The 17,888-nt window shown below is 43.6% G+C and overlaps 1 protein-coding gene across 1 annotated transcript; it reads right to left on the bottom strand.

The window, feature by feature from the left end:
* Positions 1–991: 991 nt before the first annotated feature.
* LOC138649701 (uncharacterized) lies at positions 992–12,892 on the bottom strand. The gene is made up of 8 exons (XM_069740328.1): positions 11,935–12,892; positions 8,490–8,628; positions 7,992–8,128; positions 6,857–6,995; positions 6,178–6,287; positions 4,692–4,724; positions 2,677–2,755; positions 992–2,374 (listed from the first exon to the last, which is right to left on the bottom strand). The coding sequence occupies exons 1-8, from the start codon at positions 12,185–12,187 to the stop codon at positions 2,137–2,139; spliced, it is 1,128 nt and encodes a 375-aa protein (XP_069596429.1). The 5' UTR covers positions 12,188–12,892; the 3' UTR covers positions 992–2,136.
* Positions 12,893–17,888: the final 4,996 nt, after the last annotated feature.

The raw sequence follows: 17,888 nt of genomic DNA on the forward strand, positions 1-17,888 counted from the left end.
CCCCCAATTGCCCCACAATCCAGTTATCACTCATTGATATATATTTAAAAAAAACAAACAAAAAACAAAAAAAAAACACTCTCCTCACCTCTCCTCGTACCCTGCACTGCTCCCGGCTCCGGTCTCAGCAGCCGCAGTCTGACCGCCTGACACACAGCAGGTGCGTGATGATATGACGTCATCGCGCACCCGCAGTGTCAGAGGCAGGCAGAGCGGGGAATGATGGGAGAGGGAGCGACAGCAGACGCTCTCTCCTCCATCATTGCATTCAACTGTACCGGCATCAATGACGCCGGTATAGTTGAATGCGGGGCGGGGAGTGTGTCGACAGCGGGGAGAGTGTGCTAACAGCAGGGGGAGTGTGCTGACAGCGGCACACTCGAGCGGCCCACTACTGCCACCGGCCCTTCTGGCATTTGCCAGAACTGCCCGATGGCCAGTCCGGCCCTGTCTGAGCTTCTTTCAGCTGATTTATGACCACAGATCACATAAAAGTTGAAAGTGCAGATAAACAAAGAGCCTGTAAAAGCCAAACGGTGCAAAATTTTTAATGAAACCCAATCGCAAAACAAATTAAACGGAAATTAAACGGTGGCCGACCCCTTTTGTGATCCTGTTTATTACAGTGTATTTCTAATATTATATTGATATGTTTCTATCACCAGGTTGGTCTAAATTTTCACTTTTGTGCTTCAGTGATCGATTTCATCCTTTCTATACACAAACAATGCAATCCAATCAATGACTAATTCCAGGCTTATAATATGTAAAAAAAAAATGTAAAAAAAGGGTATAAAATGTACTATCAATCCTATAGAAATACATTTCATTAGCACATAATAATTAAATCAGACAAGAGGTCTTTAAATTGGGTTTATAGTTATCAATACTCTCCCCGATTCATGAAGTCGGACAACCAAATGTTTAAAGGGATAGTCACATTAGGTTAGTATCTACATGGATACAGTGATAACAAGGACAATGGGTCTGATTGTAGCAAAATGAAGTCCCTTTATTATGGCGACTGCGCCTATTAATAATCATAATAGTATAATAATATTAATACCACTAATATTTCAGTATTTATTATTGATTTGTACAGGTGAAATGTGTGGGTAGACAAAGTGCCCTTGTACTACCAATTCATACTTTGAATATAATGCCACTGTCAAAGGGGTACATTGCAGCGGAAACTTTTGCACGCCACGCATATTTAACAATTTTTTTTCCAGTAATTATTGCAAAAATTGACACACAATTTGCAAATCACTAAATGCAAATATAAACTGAACGGCTCTCACTTAAAAAAAAAAATGTTTTATTATAGCGACGCAATTTTACCATAGAAATAGTGACACCTACAGGCCATTTTATGTACAACACAGTAAAAATATAATGATTTAGAACCTGTCCTGTTACAGTTTAATCGTCCTGATTTCATTGGATTTTACAAGTAAATATATATATAAATATATATAATATGTCGCAAAGGGGGCAATGAATGAAGCAACATGTAAAAGCAGTGTCATCACTTAAAAGGGTTTTCTCGATATCATAAATGGTTAAAATTGCAACGATCTTGTAAAACAAGCAACTATGCAATTCACGGTCTCAAAAATATAGGGATCTTTAATTTTATGGCTTACTGTCTAGGTTCCCAGTCACTGTGCACAGTTTATCAGCAGTGGTCGATTTCCTAAGCGAGGAGCACAGCGCTTACAAGCGCTTTCCAATAGAGCTTGTAAGCGCTGCTCTGAAGCTGGCAGGATCACGGCATCTGGCTGGCCTCGGTGCCCCTGTGCTCCAGAAACAAAGCTGCCTAATCTAGCAACATCAGAGCGCTCACAGCTAGGGCCTGTCGTGCCTCCATGTTATTGGGGCATAAAGACATCATAAAGGGGGCTCCTAGGGGCCATAAATAAGCATCTCCAGGACCCTTTGGACATCCATTCATCTGAATGGTCGCTATGTAATAATACAGTTCCCCTCCAGTGGCTGTCACAAGGGACATTCCTGGCTTTCCCATTGAAGGCGCTGGGATTCGCATTTTGACTCCCACTTTAAATAGGATTTTTAATGAAAGGTCTTGAATGAATCCAGGTCCCCGACTCGTCCCCATCTTCCCATATGTTGTCCTCACTCTTCCCCGGTGGTGTCAAATCCCATATTACTGTAGTGCGTCTTATAGAAGCTCAGATCCGGTTGGATCACCGGGAGACGCTTAGCCGGGTTGACCATGTTGTCATAAACGATGTCCTTGCTTGCGTGACTAATACGCCGGTAAATACTGGTGGTGTTCCACGTGGGTACAGGGACTTGTGTGGTCTCGGGTGCGTGACTCCTCTGTTCTCCCATGCAGCATATACATTTATTTCTGGAGAATAAAAATATATACGTTACGTTGAGGACGATCAGAAAGATGCTTAGCTAAGGTTTCTAATGAGAAACAGCGCCACCCTTGTGCAGAGGTTGTATGTGGTAATGCAGCTTAGCTCGTTTTATGTGATTGCAATACCATTCAAGACCCATCCATAAGGGTGGCGCTGTTTCAGGAAAAAAAAAAAAAGAACTGACGGTAATAAAGGAGCATTTTCTATTCTAATCCACCCTATTAACCTAAGCAAGGAGTAGCTCCGACCACCGGATGGAGCCGTGCAGGTTGTTCCTGCTACTCACCCTCTCATGAAGGCAGCGGCTAGAAGTAATATCACAAATATGAAGGCGATGATGCACCCGATGGCGATTTTCTTCCAGGCTGTAAATAACAAGAAGCAGAAGGGTGAGGAAGCGTCATCAATTACGCGGAAATGCAGAATTCTGCAGGTTTCCAATTCTCAGGGAGCAATGCATTGTGGGACTCTTGAGAACAGGGCTCTGTTCACATTGCATTGGATCCTTCCATTGGAGGTATATGAAGCGATCACTTTCTTGAACGAAAGTATGTGACCTGCACCACTTTATAGGCATACGATGGCATATGTTGCCCATAGGCTCCCGTTTTACACAGGGGCAATCTGTCAGCAACGTTTTAAGCGGCAGTCAGGAAGAGTGATGCATTGGTCACTGTTTAACGATTAAAACGATATCTATATCGTCCCGATCCGTTGTGTCGTTGCAGAGAAATCAGTATTTTTATCGATATGCAAATCAGACTGCAAGTGCACAAGACGTTGATAATGCACTTGCAGTCTATGACTCCTCCTCAGTTCTCCCTGTCCAGCGTCGTTCTCATCTGCTCGATCGGCAGCTGTTGTAAATAATATTATCTACAGAAAACATCATCGGTCTCTGCAGCCAATCGAGCAGCAATGCGTTGGCCAACTGCAGAGAAGCTGTGGACTGCAAGTGCACATGAAACGCCCAGTGCACTTGGAGTCCATGACTCCTCCTCAGTTCTCCCTGTCCAGCGTCGTTCTCATCTGCTCGATCGGCAGCTGTTGTAAATAATATTATCTACAGAAAACATCATCGGTCTCTGCAGCCAATCAAGCAGCAATGCGTTGGCCAACTGCAGAGAAGCTGTGGACTGCAAGTGCACATGAAACGCCCAGTGCAATTGGAGTCCATGACTCCTCCTCAGTTCTCCCTGTCCAGCGTCGTTCTCATCTGCTCGATCGGCAGCTGTTGTAAATAATATTATCTACAGAAATCATCATCTGTCTCTGCAGCCAATCGAGCAGCAATGCGATGGCCAACTGCAGAGAAGCTGTAGACTGCAAGTGCACATGAAACGCCCAGTGCACTTGCAGTTCATGACTCCTCCCCAGTTCTCCCTGTCCAGCGTCGTTCTCATCTGCTTGATCGGCAGCTGTTGTAAATATTATTATCTACAGAAAACATCATCTGTCTCTGCAGCCAATCGAGCAGCAATGCGTTGGCCAACTGCAGGGAAGCTGTGCACTGCAAGTGCACATGAGACGCCCAGTGCACTTGCAGTCCATGACTCATCCTCAGTTCTCCCTGTCCAGCGTCGTTCTCATCTGCTCGATCGGCAGCTGTTGTAAATATTATTATCTACAGAAAACATCATCTGTCTCTGCAGCCAATCGAGCAGCAATGCGATGGCCAACTGCAGAGAAGCTGTAGACTGCAAGTGCACATGAAACGCCCAGTGCACTTGCAGTTCATGACTCCTCCCCAGTTCTCCCTGTCCAGCGTCGTTCTCATCTGCTCGATCGGCAGCTGTTGTAAATATTATTATCTACAGAAAACATCATCTGTCTCTGCAGCCAATCGAGCAGCAATGCGTTGGCCAACTGCAGGGAAGCTGTGGACTGCAAGTGCACATGAAACGCCCAGTGCACTTGCAGTCAAATTTACATATGGATAAAAGTAAGGATTTCTCTGCAATAAAACAACCGATCGGGACGATATAGGCATCATTTTAATTGTCGAACAGAGACCAATTCATCCCTACCTTCCGTTGATGCTTCAAATACTTTATTGATACAAATAGAGAAAAGAAAAATAAAATAGATACAAATCGGTACAAAAACACCAACGTAAAATAATGAAAAAAAATAAAACTTTGAAGCTGATGTACTTGGCTGAATTATGGCGCTGGGCAGGTGGCATAGATTTAGTGCCAAGTTTAGTCCTAGATATACGGCCACACACTTGGTGTAATGTTTAATGTGGAATTATAATAACATAAATATATAAAATCACAACAAATAATAACAGGAACTTACTCCGGTTATCTTTTATTACGAGGACATCAGACACTGTAAGACAACAAAATGCATTACATGATGTTCCTTGCACAGGCTGCAAAAACGTACTAAGTCCATGTTCACACGATGCGTTCACGGTTTACTATACATTTCTGAAATTGATGCAAAAACTATTAATTTTTTTACAGCAATTTTACAAAATTGCATACAAAGCCTTATTCACATGATACTTATTTTTGTTTTACGAGATTCTTTAGCCTGCGTTCTCACGTTGTGATCTAAAATCACATTCACACATTTTATTTTTTTTACCATTTTTTTTTTATCTGCAGCATAGCCAATTCTTTTATCATTTTTACTGAAGTTTTTCTCTATTGAGATCAAAGTGAGATAGTAAAAAAGGATCAAAATATGCATCTGCAGTTTTCTTGTCATATGCAAAAAATGTTTAAAAACCTTATGTGTGAATGAGGCATAAACAATGCAGGACAAAAATAGTGCACCCAAGAAATGCATCATGTGAACAGACCTCTAAAAGGGTATAAATTAGCCCTAGATTGCGGGATCAGTATTACAGAACCATAACATGAGAATGATGGCTAAATACACATACATCATTTTTGGGGGGCCAGACTGAATCCTTAAAAGGGTAAATGGGTTTAGAAAATCTGTTTTCATATATTATGAATGGTAGATCCTGTGTTATCAGCTGTATATAGAGGTGTTATCAGTCATTGTACAGGAGGAGGAGGTGAGCTGTGACATCACCTATTGTGAATGGTGGATCCTGTGTTATCTACAGTATATAGAGGTGTTATCAGTCATTGTACAGGAGGAGGTGAGCTGTGACATCACCTATTGTGAATAGTGGATCCTGTGTTATCTACAGTATATAGAGGTGTTATCAGTCATTGTACATGAGGAGAAGGTGAGCTGTGACATCACCTATTGTGAATGGTGGATCCTGTGTTATCTACTGTATATAGAGGTGTTATCACTCATTGTACAGGGGGAGGAGGTGAGGTGTGACATCACCTATTGTGAATGGTGGATCCTGTGTTATCTACTGTATATAGAGGAGTTATCAGTCATTGTACAGGAGGAGGAGGTGAGCTGTGATATCACCTATTGTGAATGGTGGATCCTGTGTTATCTATTGTATATAGAGGTGTTATCACTCATTGTACAGGGGGAGGAGGTGAGCTGTGACATCACCTATTGTGAATGGTGGATCCTGTGTTATCTATTATATATAGAGGTGTTATCAGTCATTGTACAGGAGCAGGAGGTGAGCTGTGACATCACCTATTGTGAATGGTGGATCCTGTATTATCTACTGTATATAGAGGTGTTATCAGTCATTGTACAGGAGGAGGAGGAGGTGAGCTGTGACATCACCTATTGTGAATAGTGGATCCTGTGTTATCTATATATATGATAGGCATTATCAGGTTATTTCCCAATGATAATTCTTGTACTTATTGATTGTCTGGTGAATACTTACAGGCCGGATTATAGCAGAAGGCTGAACCGTAACTTAACGTATCATCACAGGAATTCTGTTCAAAAATCTTGCCGCTCACCTTTCCCACTCCCCAATTATACCAGGCAAGACTGATGGAAGAAAAAGTACCGACATGGTCACACATCGCACATCGCACGGTGTTACTATATGACACATATAACATTATGCAGGATTAGAGACACATGGCAGCTTTCTAAAAAAAAAAAAAAAGACAAAACCACAGTGCCCCAGCTGTCTGCAGGTTGTGTGCGGTACTGCAGCTATGCTCCATTCACTTCAATGGAGACCAGACACAAACTGTGGATCGAGGTGGTGCTGTTTGTGGACGAGGGCAGCCAAGTTTTTTCCCTAATTCAAGCAAACGTGTTGCTTTTGAAAAGAATGGTTGAAAAGTTACGGCAACAGCAAAAGTTTGTTGCATTTTTAGAATAAATCCGTTTTATTAAGACATTTGGAGAGAAGATGCCAGAGTTACGTTTTTGTTGACAACAAGAAGTCCGGCCATATCAGTTCTTAGGCTCACGGCTGTGACTTGTTACTGTACATCTATCTGAGATACATCCTGAGGGTCTCAGTAGTTCTAGGAGTCATGAACCAGGAGGATCAGGATGAACAGCACAAAATACCTCCCATTTGCACTCAATGGATCACATCTTACCTACTGTTTGCCATGAGACCTTTATTCTCCTCCATCTCCTCTTTGGTGGCTATGGTGAGTCCGCTGCCTGTGCAGGTTTTGCTGGCGTTTTCATAGGATGGGACAAGACCGGTAGGTATAGGAAGTATCTGAATCATCCCTGAATGTATGGAAAGGACCAAATTTCATCATTACGTCATACATGAACTGATTCGCTGTGCTCATACTGGTCTGCCGTGCTCATACTGGTCCGCTGTGCTCATACTGGTCTGCTGTGCTCATACTGGTCTGCTGTGCTCAAACTGGTCCACTGCAATCAAACTGGTCTGCTGCAATCAAACTGGTCCGCTGTGCTGGTCGGCTGCACTCCAATTAGCCTGCTGTGCTCAAACTGGCCTGCTGCGCTCAAAATAGTCTGCTGTACTTAAACTGGTTTACTGCACTCAAACTGGTCCGCTGTGCTCATACTGGTTTGCTGTGCTCATACTCGTCCGCTGCACTCAAACTGGACCGCTGTGCTTAAACTGGTTTACTGCGCTCAAACTGGTCTGCTGTGCTCATACTAGTCTGCTGTGCTCATACTGGTCTGCTGTGCTTAAACTGGTTTACTGCGCTCATATTGGTCTGCTGCGCTCATACTGACCTGCTGTGCTCATACTGGTCTGCTGTGCTTAAACTAGTTTACTGCACTCATACTGGTCTGCTGTGCTCATACTGGTCTGCTGTGCTTAAACTAGTTTACTGCGCTCATACTGACCTGCTGTGCTCATACTGGTCTGCTGTGCTTAAACTAGTTTACTGCGCTCATACTGACCTGCTGTGCTCATACTGGTCTGCTGTGCTTAAACTAGTTTACTACGCTCATACTGGTCTGCTGTGCTCATACTGGTCTGCTGTGCTCATACTGGTCTGCTGCGCTCATACTGGTCTGCTGTGCTTAAACTGGTTTACTGCACTCACATACTGACCTGCTGCGCTCATACTGGTCTGCTGCAGTCATACTGACCTGCTGTGCTCAACTGTTGAACTTGCCTGCATCTTACTGATCCCGATACATAAATAGAAAGTCTCGTGTACGATATCAGCAGCACCAGGAAAGCGGACAGGTTGTCTGAGAAGATAATAGTTTTGCAGATATCTCCGTGGATGGACTCACCTGAGGAGCTATTGACACAGAATGTGGATCTGATGTTCGGACAGTCTCTGATCAGAACACCAACGTTATAATCAGCACACCCTTTAAATGGCGTCAGACGGAGCATGACAAGTCTCTTCTCCTGTGTCCAGCCCCACCTGGTTAGAATAAAAAAAAAGAAAAAAGAAAGTTAAATATCAGCTTTACTATATATTCACCCTGAAACAAAGCCTCCCACCTCTCATTGTTGCAAACGATAGAGACTTAGTGGTCCTCCGTCTCTAATAAGAGTGTCTTTTTAATCCAAAAAGTTGGATAGGACCTCCAGGGTCCCTGTGTCCGACCCCCTGCTCAATGCAGGACTCACTAAACCATCTGACAGGTGTCTGTCCGGCCTCTGTGTGAAGACTTCCATTGAAGGAGAACTCACCACCTCTCGAGGCCGCCTGTTCCACTCATTGATCACAGCCATGGTCATAAATATATTACAGGCTTTCCCATATTGTCGGCCATACTTACTTGCAGAGCTCGTAGCCCTTTGTAAACGCAAAAGTGATATTCTCCAATGTCGCCAGTCTGCTGTAGTGCGCGGCACAGGCCACTTTGGCGCCATCATAATTAACTGAGATATTATTTGGCATGAACACTCCGGAAATTACTGGTAGGAAAAAAAAAAAAAAAAATATTTACAGAATTGTTTTTTTTTTAAAATAGATGTTAATGAAAGGGTTAACAATGCAGGGGTTGAGTTAAATTTGCCTGCAGTGCCTCTGCAGGAGAAACAAAGCATTACAAGTTCCCATTGAAGTCTATGGACTCCCTGTGCAATGCGTGGACGAAACTGAAAGAAAGGAAGGTCCATGAGCGCAAGATTTATTACATTGATGGAGAGATGCTGAAATGCATATGTTAGTGTAGCGCCACACTTGGCTGTGTTTGGTATTGCAGTCTGATCTATAATGCCTGATCCAATCTATGGGCAGAAATGGAGCCGATTTATGGGGGACGACCGGCTTCCAGGACCCTGGGAATTGTACTGGCTGTCTTTTCTGTGCCGTACTCAACATTTAATCACCTCTGTGACCCCTTCGTTCTCAGGATCGTAGGGGGTTCTCTGATGTTGGACCGCCACTGATTGTAAAATGATGGCCACTCCTAGCAATATGCTATCGCTTTATAAGATGGAAATATAAATGTTAACTACTTCTTGAAGTGTGACGAGCGTGTATGTTGGGAGTGGGAGTATACAGCGAGCTCAGGAGGGAAGCATACACCATTCACGGTCCATACCGGCTGTATTATACAGCCAGCACCTGCCTCTAACAGCAGCAACCGGAGCTAGCTCTGATTGCTGCTGTGTAACCACAGAGCAGAGCAATCGCGCCATGTAATTGTTACAGGGCCCATAGCATGGTCATTTCCTCCACAGGAGATTCTCACAAAATTAGAAAATCATTAAAACGTTAAATGTATTTCAGTTCTTCAATACAAAAAGTGAAACTCCTACATTATATAGCGTCATTACACACAGAGTGATCTACTTCAAGTGTTTATTTCTGTTAATGTTGAGGATTATGGCTTACAGTCAATGAAAACCCAAATGTCATTATCTCCGTAAATTAGAATAATTAACAAAAACCACCTGCAAATGCTTCCTAAGCGTTTATAAAGGTCCCTTAGTCTGTTTCAGTAGCTCCACAATCATGGGGAAGACTGCTGACCTGACAGATAGCCAGAAGGCGTCATTGACACACATGGAATAGATCACCCTGTTTGTAACATATAATACTACTATAATATATGAGTTTCACTTTTTGTATTGAAGAACTGAAATTAAATTAATGTTATCTTGATATTCTAATTTTGTGAGAAGCACCTGTATATACTGCAACACAGTGATATCACAGTATAGAGAATAACTAATCAAAAACAACTTCAGGTCCCATAAGGGAACTTAAAACTGAATTAGGTTTGGGGCCTTTTTATCCCGGGGGTGGGGGAGGTCTGTGATGACCCGTGACGGGTCCCCGTTTTTGCATTTTCTACAAAGTCTCCATTGCTTTAGGTACGGAGTATATAAACACAGAGATGCAAGGTTATTAGACAGGAACATAATATATAGACGAGAGGTAATAAGTGTATAAAACACAGGAGCACGCCTTTAAGAAGTTACCCTTAAATGGATTGTAGCTGGCTGATGCGGAGTGGGGTTGCAGTATTGTTAGTGAGGTGGAGAAGGCGGGTTTATTTTGTAAACCATTCTGTATATTGCAAATGCCCTTGGCTCTAATGCAAAATCTATAAAGGGGGCCGCACCCGCCATGTGCCACTTACAGCACTGGATTTTTTTATGTGCTGACATACCACTTGGACCCCAGGAAGAACCAATTATAAGGGGGCCACTAACACCCCCAAAGCAGGTAGAAATGTGCATTATGAGGAGCTACTGGACTGCAAAGGGGCCCATGTATTGTTTTTGTACAGGGGCCTCTTCTATCCGTGTCAGCCAGTGTGTAGAGGGGCTTTTAGGCCCCCTCTGCTTGAATTGTTAACTCTTCCCTCAATATAGCATAGCCCCCCCGGTTAAAGCCACAGTTGCCAATGTATGGTAGAAGAAAGCACAAATGTGCTAGTCAGAAGGCTACGGTAGAAGAAAGCACAGATGTGCTAGTCAGAAGGCTACGGTAGAAGAAAGCACAAATGTGCTGGTCAGAGGGCTACGGTAGAAGAAAGCACAGATGTGCCAGTCAGAGGGCTACGGTAGAAGAAAGCACAGATGTGCCAGTCAGAGGGCTACGGTAGAAGAAAGCACAAATGTGCTAGTCAGAAGGCTACGGTAGAAGAAAGCACAGATGTGCCAGTCAGAGGGCTACGGTAGAAGAAAGCACAGATGTGCCAGTCAGAGGGCTACGGTAGAAGAAAGCACAGATGTGCCAGTCAGAGGGCTACGGTAGAAGAAAGCACAGATCTGCCAGTCAGAGGGCTACGGTAGAAGAAAGCACAGATCTGCCAGTCAGAGGGCTACGGTAGAAGAAAGCACAGATCTGCCAGTCAGAGGGCTACGGTAGAAGAAAGCACAAATGTGCCAGTCAGAGGGCTACGGTAGAAGAAAGCACAAATGTGCCAGTCAGAGGGCTACGGTAGAAGAAAGCACAGATGTGCCAGTCAGAGGGCTACGGTAGAAGAAAGCACAGATCTGCCAGTCAGAGGGCTACGGTAGAAGAAAGCACAGATGTGCCAGTCAGAGGGCTACGGTAGAAGAAAGCACAGATCTGCCAGTCAGAGGGCTACGGTAGAAGAAAGCACAGATCTGCCAGTCAGAGGGCTACGGTAGAAGAAAGCACAAATGTGCCAGTCAGAGGGCTACGGTAGAAGAAAGCACAGATCTGCCGGTCAGAGGGCTACGGTAGAAGAAAGCACAAATGTGTTGGTCAGAGGGCTACGGTAGAAGAAAGCACAGATGTGCCGGTCAGAGGGCTACGGTAGAAGAAAGCACAAATGTGTTGGTCAGAGGGCTACGGTAGAAGAAAGCACAGATCTGCCAGTCAGAGGGCTACGGTAGAAGAAAGCACAGATGTGCCGGTCAGAGGGCTACGGTAGAAGAAAGCACAAATGTGTTGGTCAGAGGGCTACGGTAGAAGAAAGCACAGATGTGCCAGTCAGAGGGCTATGGTAGAAGAAAGCACAAATGTGCTAGTCAGAGGGCTACGGTAGAAGAAAGCACAGATGTGCAAGTCAGAGGGCTACGGTAGAAGAAAGCACAGATGTGCCAGTCAGAGGGCTACGGTAGAAGAAAGCACAGATGTGCTGGTCAGAGGGCTACGGTAGAAGAAAGCACAAATGTGCCAGTCAGAGGGCTACGGTAGAAGAAAGCACAGATGTGCCAGTCAGAGGGCTACGGTAGAAGAAAGCACAGAAGTGCCAGACAGAGGGCTAAGGCCAAGACCTGGTGGGATCGGCTCACCTTGTATGGGGTCTGCAGAAGATGAGATTCCGATGACCGAGATGAGAACGCAGAGGTGTAAGGTTTGGTGGATCATGCTGACGGCCTCCGCTCCTAGTCCCGGAGATCTGCTGTCTGGAGGGATCGTGCTTCTTCTGATACTACAGGGAGGATCTGGAGCCAAACTTGTGTGACACAGACCGGCCCACACCCCTGGGGCAGAACACGGGGCTGTGACGTGAGAACGCACCCGCAGCTGTGTCATCAGCGTCATTCTGTACCTAAGAAGTCACCATGTGGGATCTGTGACTGCAGCCATCTGAGATCCTATCACTGGATTATACCCTAAACCCTTATACAGCAGCCAGACCTGGAGATCAGTTTGAAGGGGTTGTCCCATTTAGAAAACCCCCTTAAATACACACTAGTCTGACCCTAACTTCTCGAACCTCATCCATTGGACCGAGTAGTTACAAAGAATGTCTCTCACTCTGGAGGAGACAACCTGCTGATGTGAATGGGCACTGTGCAATGCCTCATTTCTCCAGCGGGAGCGCTGTAGGGAAATCGAACACTTGCATACTGATGAATTGTTCCAAAAAATGGTGCATGTCTCTTTAAAATGAGAAAAAAATGTAGTCTATTGCAAAAAAGAGCCACACATCCCTTCCCAGAATATCCTATCCCCAGTGATTTCAGAAACCCCAAGATCACGTCCCTCTACGGCGCTCAGACTCTAATGCTGCCACCCGAATATTCACTCTCTCCCAATGAATATGGGAGAAAGCTCTGGGTATCGATGGATTATTTAACACTTGTCAGGTACATCCTAAGACATTTGATTCATCAGCCGTAAAGTATTTAAGGCTCAGCCATGTTGTACCGGGTCCTTGTATGAAGCATTCCTCCTGACGCACGCGGTGGTTAGACACCTGGGCCGAGGTCACATTCTGTACCGTGTCCCACCAACACCCAGATTCGGTGCGGCCCTGGAGGACGGACTTCCATCAGACGTCTGGAATCTGGTGGAACAAGTTCTGCAGTTTCTAGATCTAGCCTCCAGCGACATCATCACGTAAAGCCGTGCTCTTCCATCTGCGGCTGTTCAGTTACTGCAAACTACAACTCCCAGCATTTTTACAGTAGACAAGTTTCCATCACATCTTGGCGGATTCTGGCGTCTCATGATGAGAATAGTCATCATCAGCTTTGTTCCTGCCATGATGGAAATGTAACAACACCCAATCATCCGTGGGATTTGTACTACTCTACCTTGGTCCCCTAAACCATTATAGGGCAATGTTAAATCCCCCCCGAAAAAAAACAACAACAATCCTTCATAAATTTTATTGAATTCCTGCCTCCTTTGTTAATTACCAGGTGTCATAGAGAAAAATTAAATCTATACAGACATCGCCGGAGAGGGAACATATCACCCTCACTTTGAACATATGAGATTAATTATAACTTGGGAAGTGAGAAAGAGCTGACACTTCAACCTCCATTAAATTAGGGACCTCCTGCAGTGACCAGGTAATTACAACAGGGGATCTTCTCTGAGAACCAGACCAGACCAGACCAGCCCAGGATTCGTTTACACATAGGTAGAGAAGTAAAACTTCCAGTGTAAGAGCTTCCTCTGTTCAAAGCACTGGTCCCCAGACGTTTTGGAGCCAGTGGTCAGTGATGACTATTGGGGTTTGCATCTATCCAATATTTATGGGAGATATATTTTCGGCTTTATAGAGAAGGGACAAACATAATGCTTTCACTCACATCACCGTAAGGCCATTCTAACCCCTCCAGCTTAATAATGTTCTGATGAATGATGCTATCCATGCCTTGTTTCATAGAGAGGTAAAATTGCAATAGGAAAAATGACAACAATATCTACCACCTGTGACCTCCAGGGGGTGAAGATATCCCAAAAGTTGATGATCTCATAATTTTTTAAAACACCCAGCCCCCACATGAGTTCACCAAGGGGAGTTATGTGGGTGTAACCTTGGTCTAATAAAAAGCAGAATTTGAGTTATTGAATTTTGTTAGTCCTGGAAGGTGCAGCTTCATGTAGTTCTTTCCGTTTTCCATAGGAGTATCCCCTTCCGCTAAGCTCTGAGCCATTTCTGTGACATCAGATTTAGTACATTTTCTTTTGTTATCTCTTTTATGGTATGTAACTGTATATACCTTATTGCTTTGTCCCTATTTTGTATCATCTTTGTATATTTTTATAAACTCTGCCTACCTTTCCAGATTAAATATATAAAATGTAACAGCTCTATTCCTCTTGCTCTGTAAACCGCACTCCTGAAGCCATACACTACATGTAACAGGTGTCTGATTGACTTGTATAAATGATATATATATATTACATGTGTTGGAATTGGAGGTGTGTATACCATACGCTCACCGCGAGTTCCTCAATAACCGGCCTAGGATTGGAAGCAGCCTCGGCCCCGTCCATCAGTCCTGACAATTCGAGGCAGCGGAGTTGCGTCTACAGACAAACTGGTGGCAGCGGTGGGATCTGCCTGACTCCCCCTGCTGTTATCCTTGACACTGGTTTTCCGTTAAATGGGAGGCGCTGCTATTGATCATCTACTCAAGCCCCCTGGGAGTCTGATTGATGGGGTGAATTCTTCCCAATGTCACCACTTGTTTAGTTCACGGCACGGCATACGCAAACTTTGTACAGTGCGCAGCGTGACGTTGGGAACATTGATCAAATCCCAGTGGGCTGAATGGAGGCTCCCAAGGCCACATTTACACATTCAAAAACTGTATTTTTTTTACCGATGTCTGCACTGACATATGCAATATGCTTTGATTATTGCAATTGCAACAATTGCTGGTGGGGTTTTTTTGGTATTGAAAAGCTGGAATTCTAAGATAAAAAATGCAATTTTTTAAACTTTTTTTTGGCTTCCCATAGAAGCCACCAGAGAAAAATGTGCACCAAAAAGCGCACTTTTCAATGTCTTTAAATGCACAGAGAGCGCAAGGTTTAAATGAAATCACATCTACGATGATTGAATGGTTAGTGCTTTTTTTGCAGTTTTTTTTTTTACCAACATAAAAAAAGTGTCAGTGAAAACGCAGCATACATTACACGGCTTTTTCATGCATTTTTTTAATGCATTCAATTGAATTAAAAGCCTCAGCAAAATAGCTGAAAGCAATGATGTGGGGGTGTCGCGGGGTGGGTTTAAAAAAGAAAAAAAAAAGCTCCATAGCTCAAAAAGCATAGTGTGTGAATGAGATTAAAGAAATCTTTTATTTTACTTTTTGTAAAAGTTTTTGTTTCCTGCAGCAAAAAATCTACATGTGAACAAGCCCTTAATTGCAGATTTGCTAACAAAAAACAAAACACTCTTTTTTACGCTGCGTCAGAACAGGGACTTCGATTGAGTCTTCAGGGATCCAGTGCCTCCCACTTGACTGAAAACCAATAAGGATAGGAGGCGAACACAACTAGCGTTTTTTTATCTAAAAGTCTGCTGCAAGTTAGATTTTCATGCAAATGCTGCACAAAGTATCCAACGCTGTGGATCTGAACTCCCCAGCAGGTTAATCTGTGATTTGCAAACCAAAAAAAGTGAAAATGTGCCACGCAACTGCTACATTTCCGCAAACAAGTCACCACGGTAAATATCATGTGTGCGCACAATGCAAGAAAACCACAGCAAAAATCAGCAGGTAAATTTTGCTGTGGATTTGTCTGCAGAAAAGGTGCAGATATGAGTATAAAATAATGCAATGATAAAAGGCGCGTGTGAATTTAGCCTGAAGGGTGACGCTGTTACATTTTCATGACGAGCCCTTTGCCCTACAGTCACATTGTGCCCGATGCACCGGCAGAACATGTCAGAGCGGTCACATCGCACAGGACAGAGGGGTGAAGAACACTTACGGCGTGCAAACACTCAGTAACCCGGGCCTTGTACAATGCAGAAGTCATCTCACACAGGGAGTGACAATGAGGAGGCTGCAGACGATCAGCGGTGGCCGGGCTCCTAGGCAAGAAGCACATTAATTACGAGCAGTTTGCAATTACACATTTTTTTAATACACGTTTATTTCCTGTGTATATATTGGAACAACCCACACAAAAAAAAAAAAAAAAAAACAGAAGAAAAAAGGACAAATTGGACAATTTCACACAAAAACCCAAAAATGGGCCGAACAAAATTGTTGGCACCCTCAACTTAATATTTAGTTGCGCCCTTTGGAATAAATATCTGCAATCAATCGCTTCTTATAACCATCAACAAGCTTCTTGCACCTCTCACCTGGAATTTTGGAGCACTTTTCTTAAGCAATCGTCTCCCGGTCTCTCATATGTGACGGCGCCTTCTCCCAACAGCAATTTTCAGAGCTCTCCACAGGTCATCAATGGGATTTAGATCCGGATTCATTGGTGCCACTTCAGAAATCTCCAGCACTTTGCTTCTATACATTTCTAGGGGGCTTCTTGAAGTGTGTTTGGGGCCATTGTCTTGCTGGAAGACCCATGACGCAAACCCAGCTTTATGACACTGGGCACTACATTGCCACCTTACACACAATCAAGGCACCCAGTGCTAAAGGCGGCAAAATAACCCCAAAACATCTTTGAATCTCCACCATATTTGACTGTAGGTACTGTGTTCTTTGTAGACCTCATTCCATTTTCAGTAAACAGGAGAATGATGTGCTTTACCAAAAAGCTCCATCTTGGTCTTATCTGTCCACAAGACACTTTCCCAAAAGGATTTTGGGCTTACTCACATACATTCTGGTAAAATGCGGTCTAGCTTTTTTATGTCTCTGTCAGCAGTGGGGTTCTCCTGGGTCTTCTGCCATGAAGTTAGATTTCATTCACATGTGGATGAACAGTTTGCACTGACGCCCTCTGAGTCTGCAGGACATACTGAATTTCTTTGGAACATTATTGGGCTGCTTATCCACCATACGCGTTACAACATTTCAATTTTTCTCTGCTCTCCATGTCCATCGAGATTAGCGACAGTGCCATGGGTTGTAAACTTTTTGATTATGTTTCGTACCATGGACAAAGAAACATCACAATCTCTGGAGATGGACTTGTAACCTTGACATTGTTCAATAATTTTGGTTCTCAAGTCCTCAAACTGTTCTCTTCTCCATACCTAGTGTGGCACACGCAGACACACAATGCAAAGACTGAGTCAACTTCTCCCCTTTTTATCTTGTTTCAGGTGTGATTTTCATTATGCCTACACCTGTTACTTGCCACAGGTGAGGTTGAACGAGCCTCACATGCTTGAAACAAAGTTGTTTACCTACAATTTTTGGAAGGTGGCCACAATTTTGTATAGCCCATTTTTGGGGTTTTGGGTGAAATGTCCAATTTGTCTTTTTTAACTTTTTTGTTTGGTTGCAATATACACAAAGGAAATAAACATGTGTATAACAAAACATGTAATTGCAATAATTTTCTGGAGGAAATGCTTCTTTTTCTGAAACAATTTCAAAAGGTGCCAACACTTTCGGCCGTGACTGTGTAATAAAACACAAAACTCATCTCCCAGTGGTCACGTGACAGTGTTTGTCATGTGACCGCTGCAGCCCATCAGCAGCTATTATAAAATAAGCAATTTATTGTTATGTCACATAACCAGAGACCGCACCACATCATCACTAAAAGCGGTCCAAGAAGGGAATACTTATTTTTAGAGCATTTAAGAAGTAGCTTCCCATCCGCAGACAATCCCCTTAACTTATTTTGCTAAGTATTGTTTTCAAAACTAGACAACCCCTTTATAAAAAACAAAACAAAAACCTATATATAGGCTGAGTAACCACGTGACGCCTGCGGTATCCTAACTAATTGGATGTATGTGGCAGCGGTGACGAGATTCACCCACGTTTGATTTCTGGCTGCGATGGATTGTGCCCAGTCACTGAGCTCACGCACTGATGCAGAACCTCTTGTATCTTCACATTTGCTGAAG

The sequence above is a fragment of the Ranitomeya imitator genome, chromosome 9 (assembly GCF_032444005.1).
Source record: "Ranitomeya imitator isolate aRanImi1 chromosome 9, aRanImi1.pri, whole genome shotgun sequence".
Lineage (NCBI taxonomy): Eukaryota > Metazoa > Chordata > Amphibia > Anura > Dendrobatidae > Ranitomeya > Ranitomeya imitator.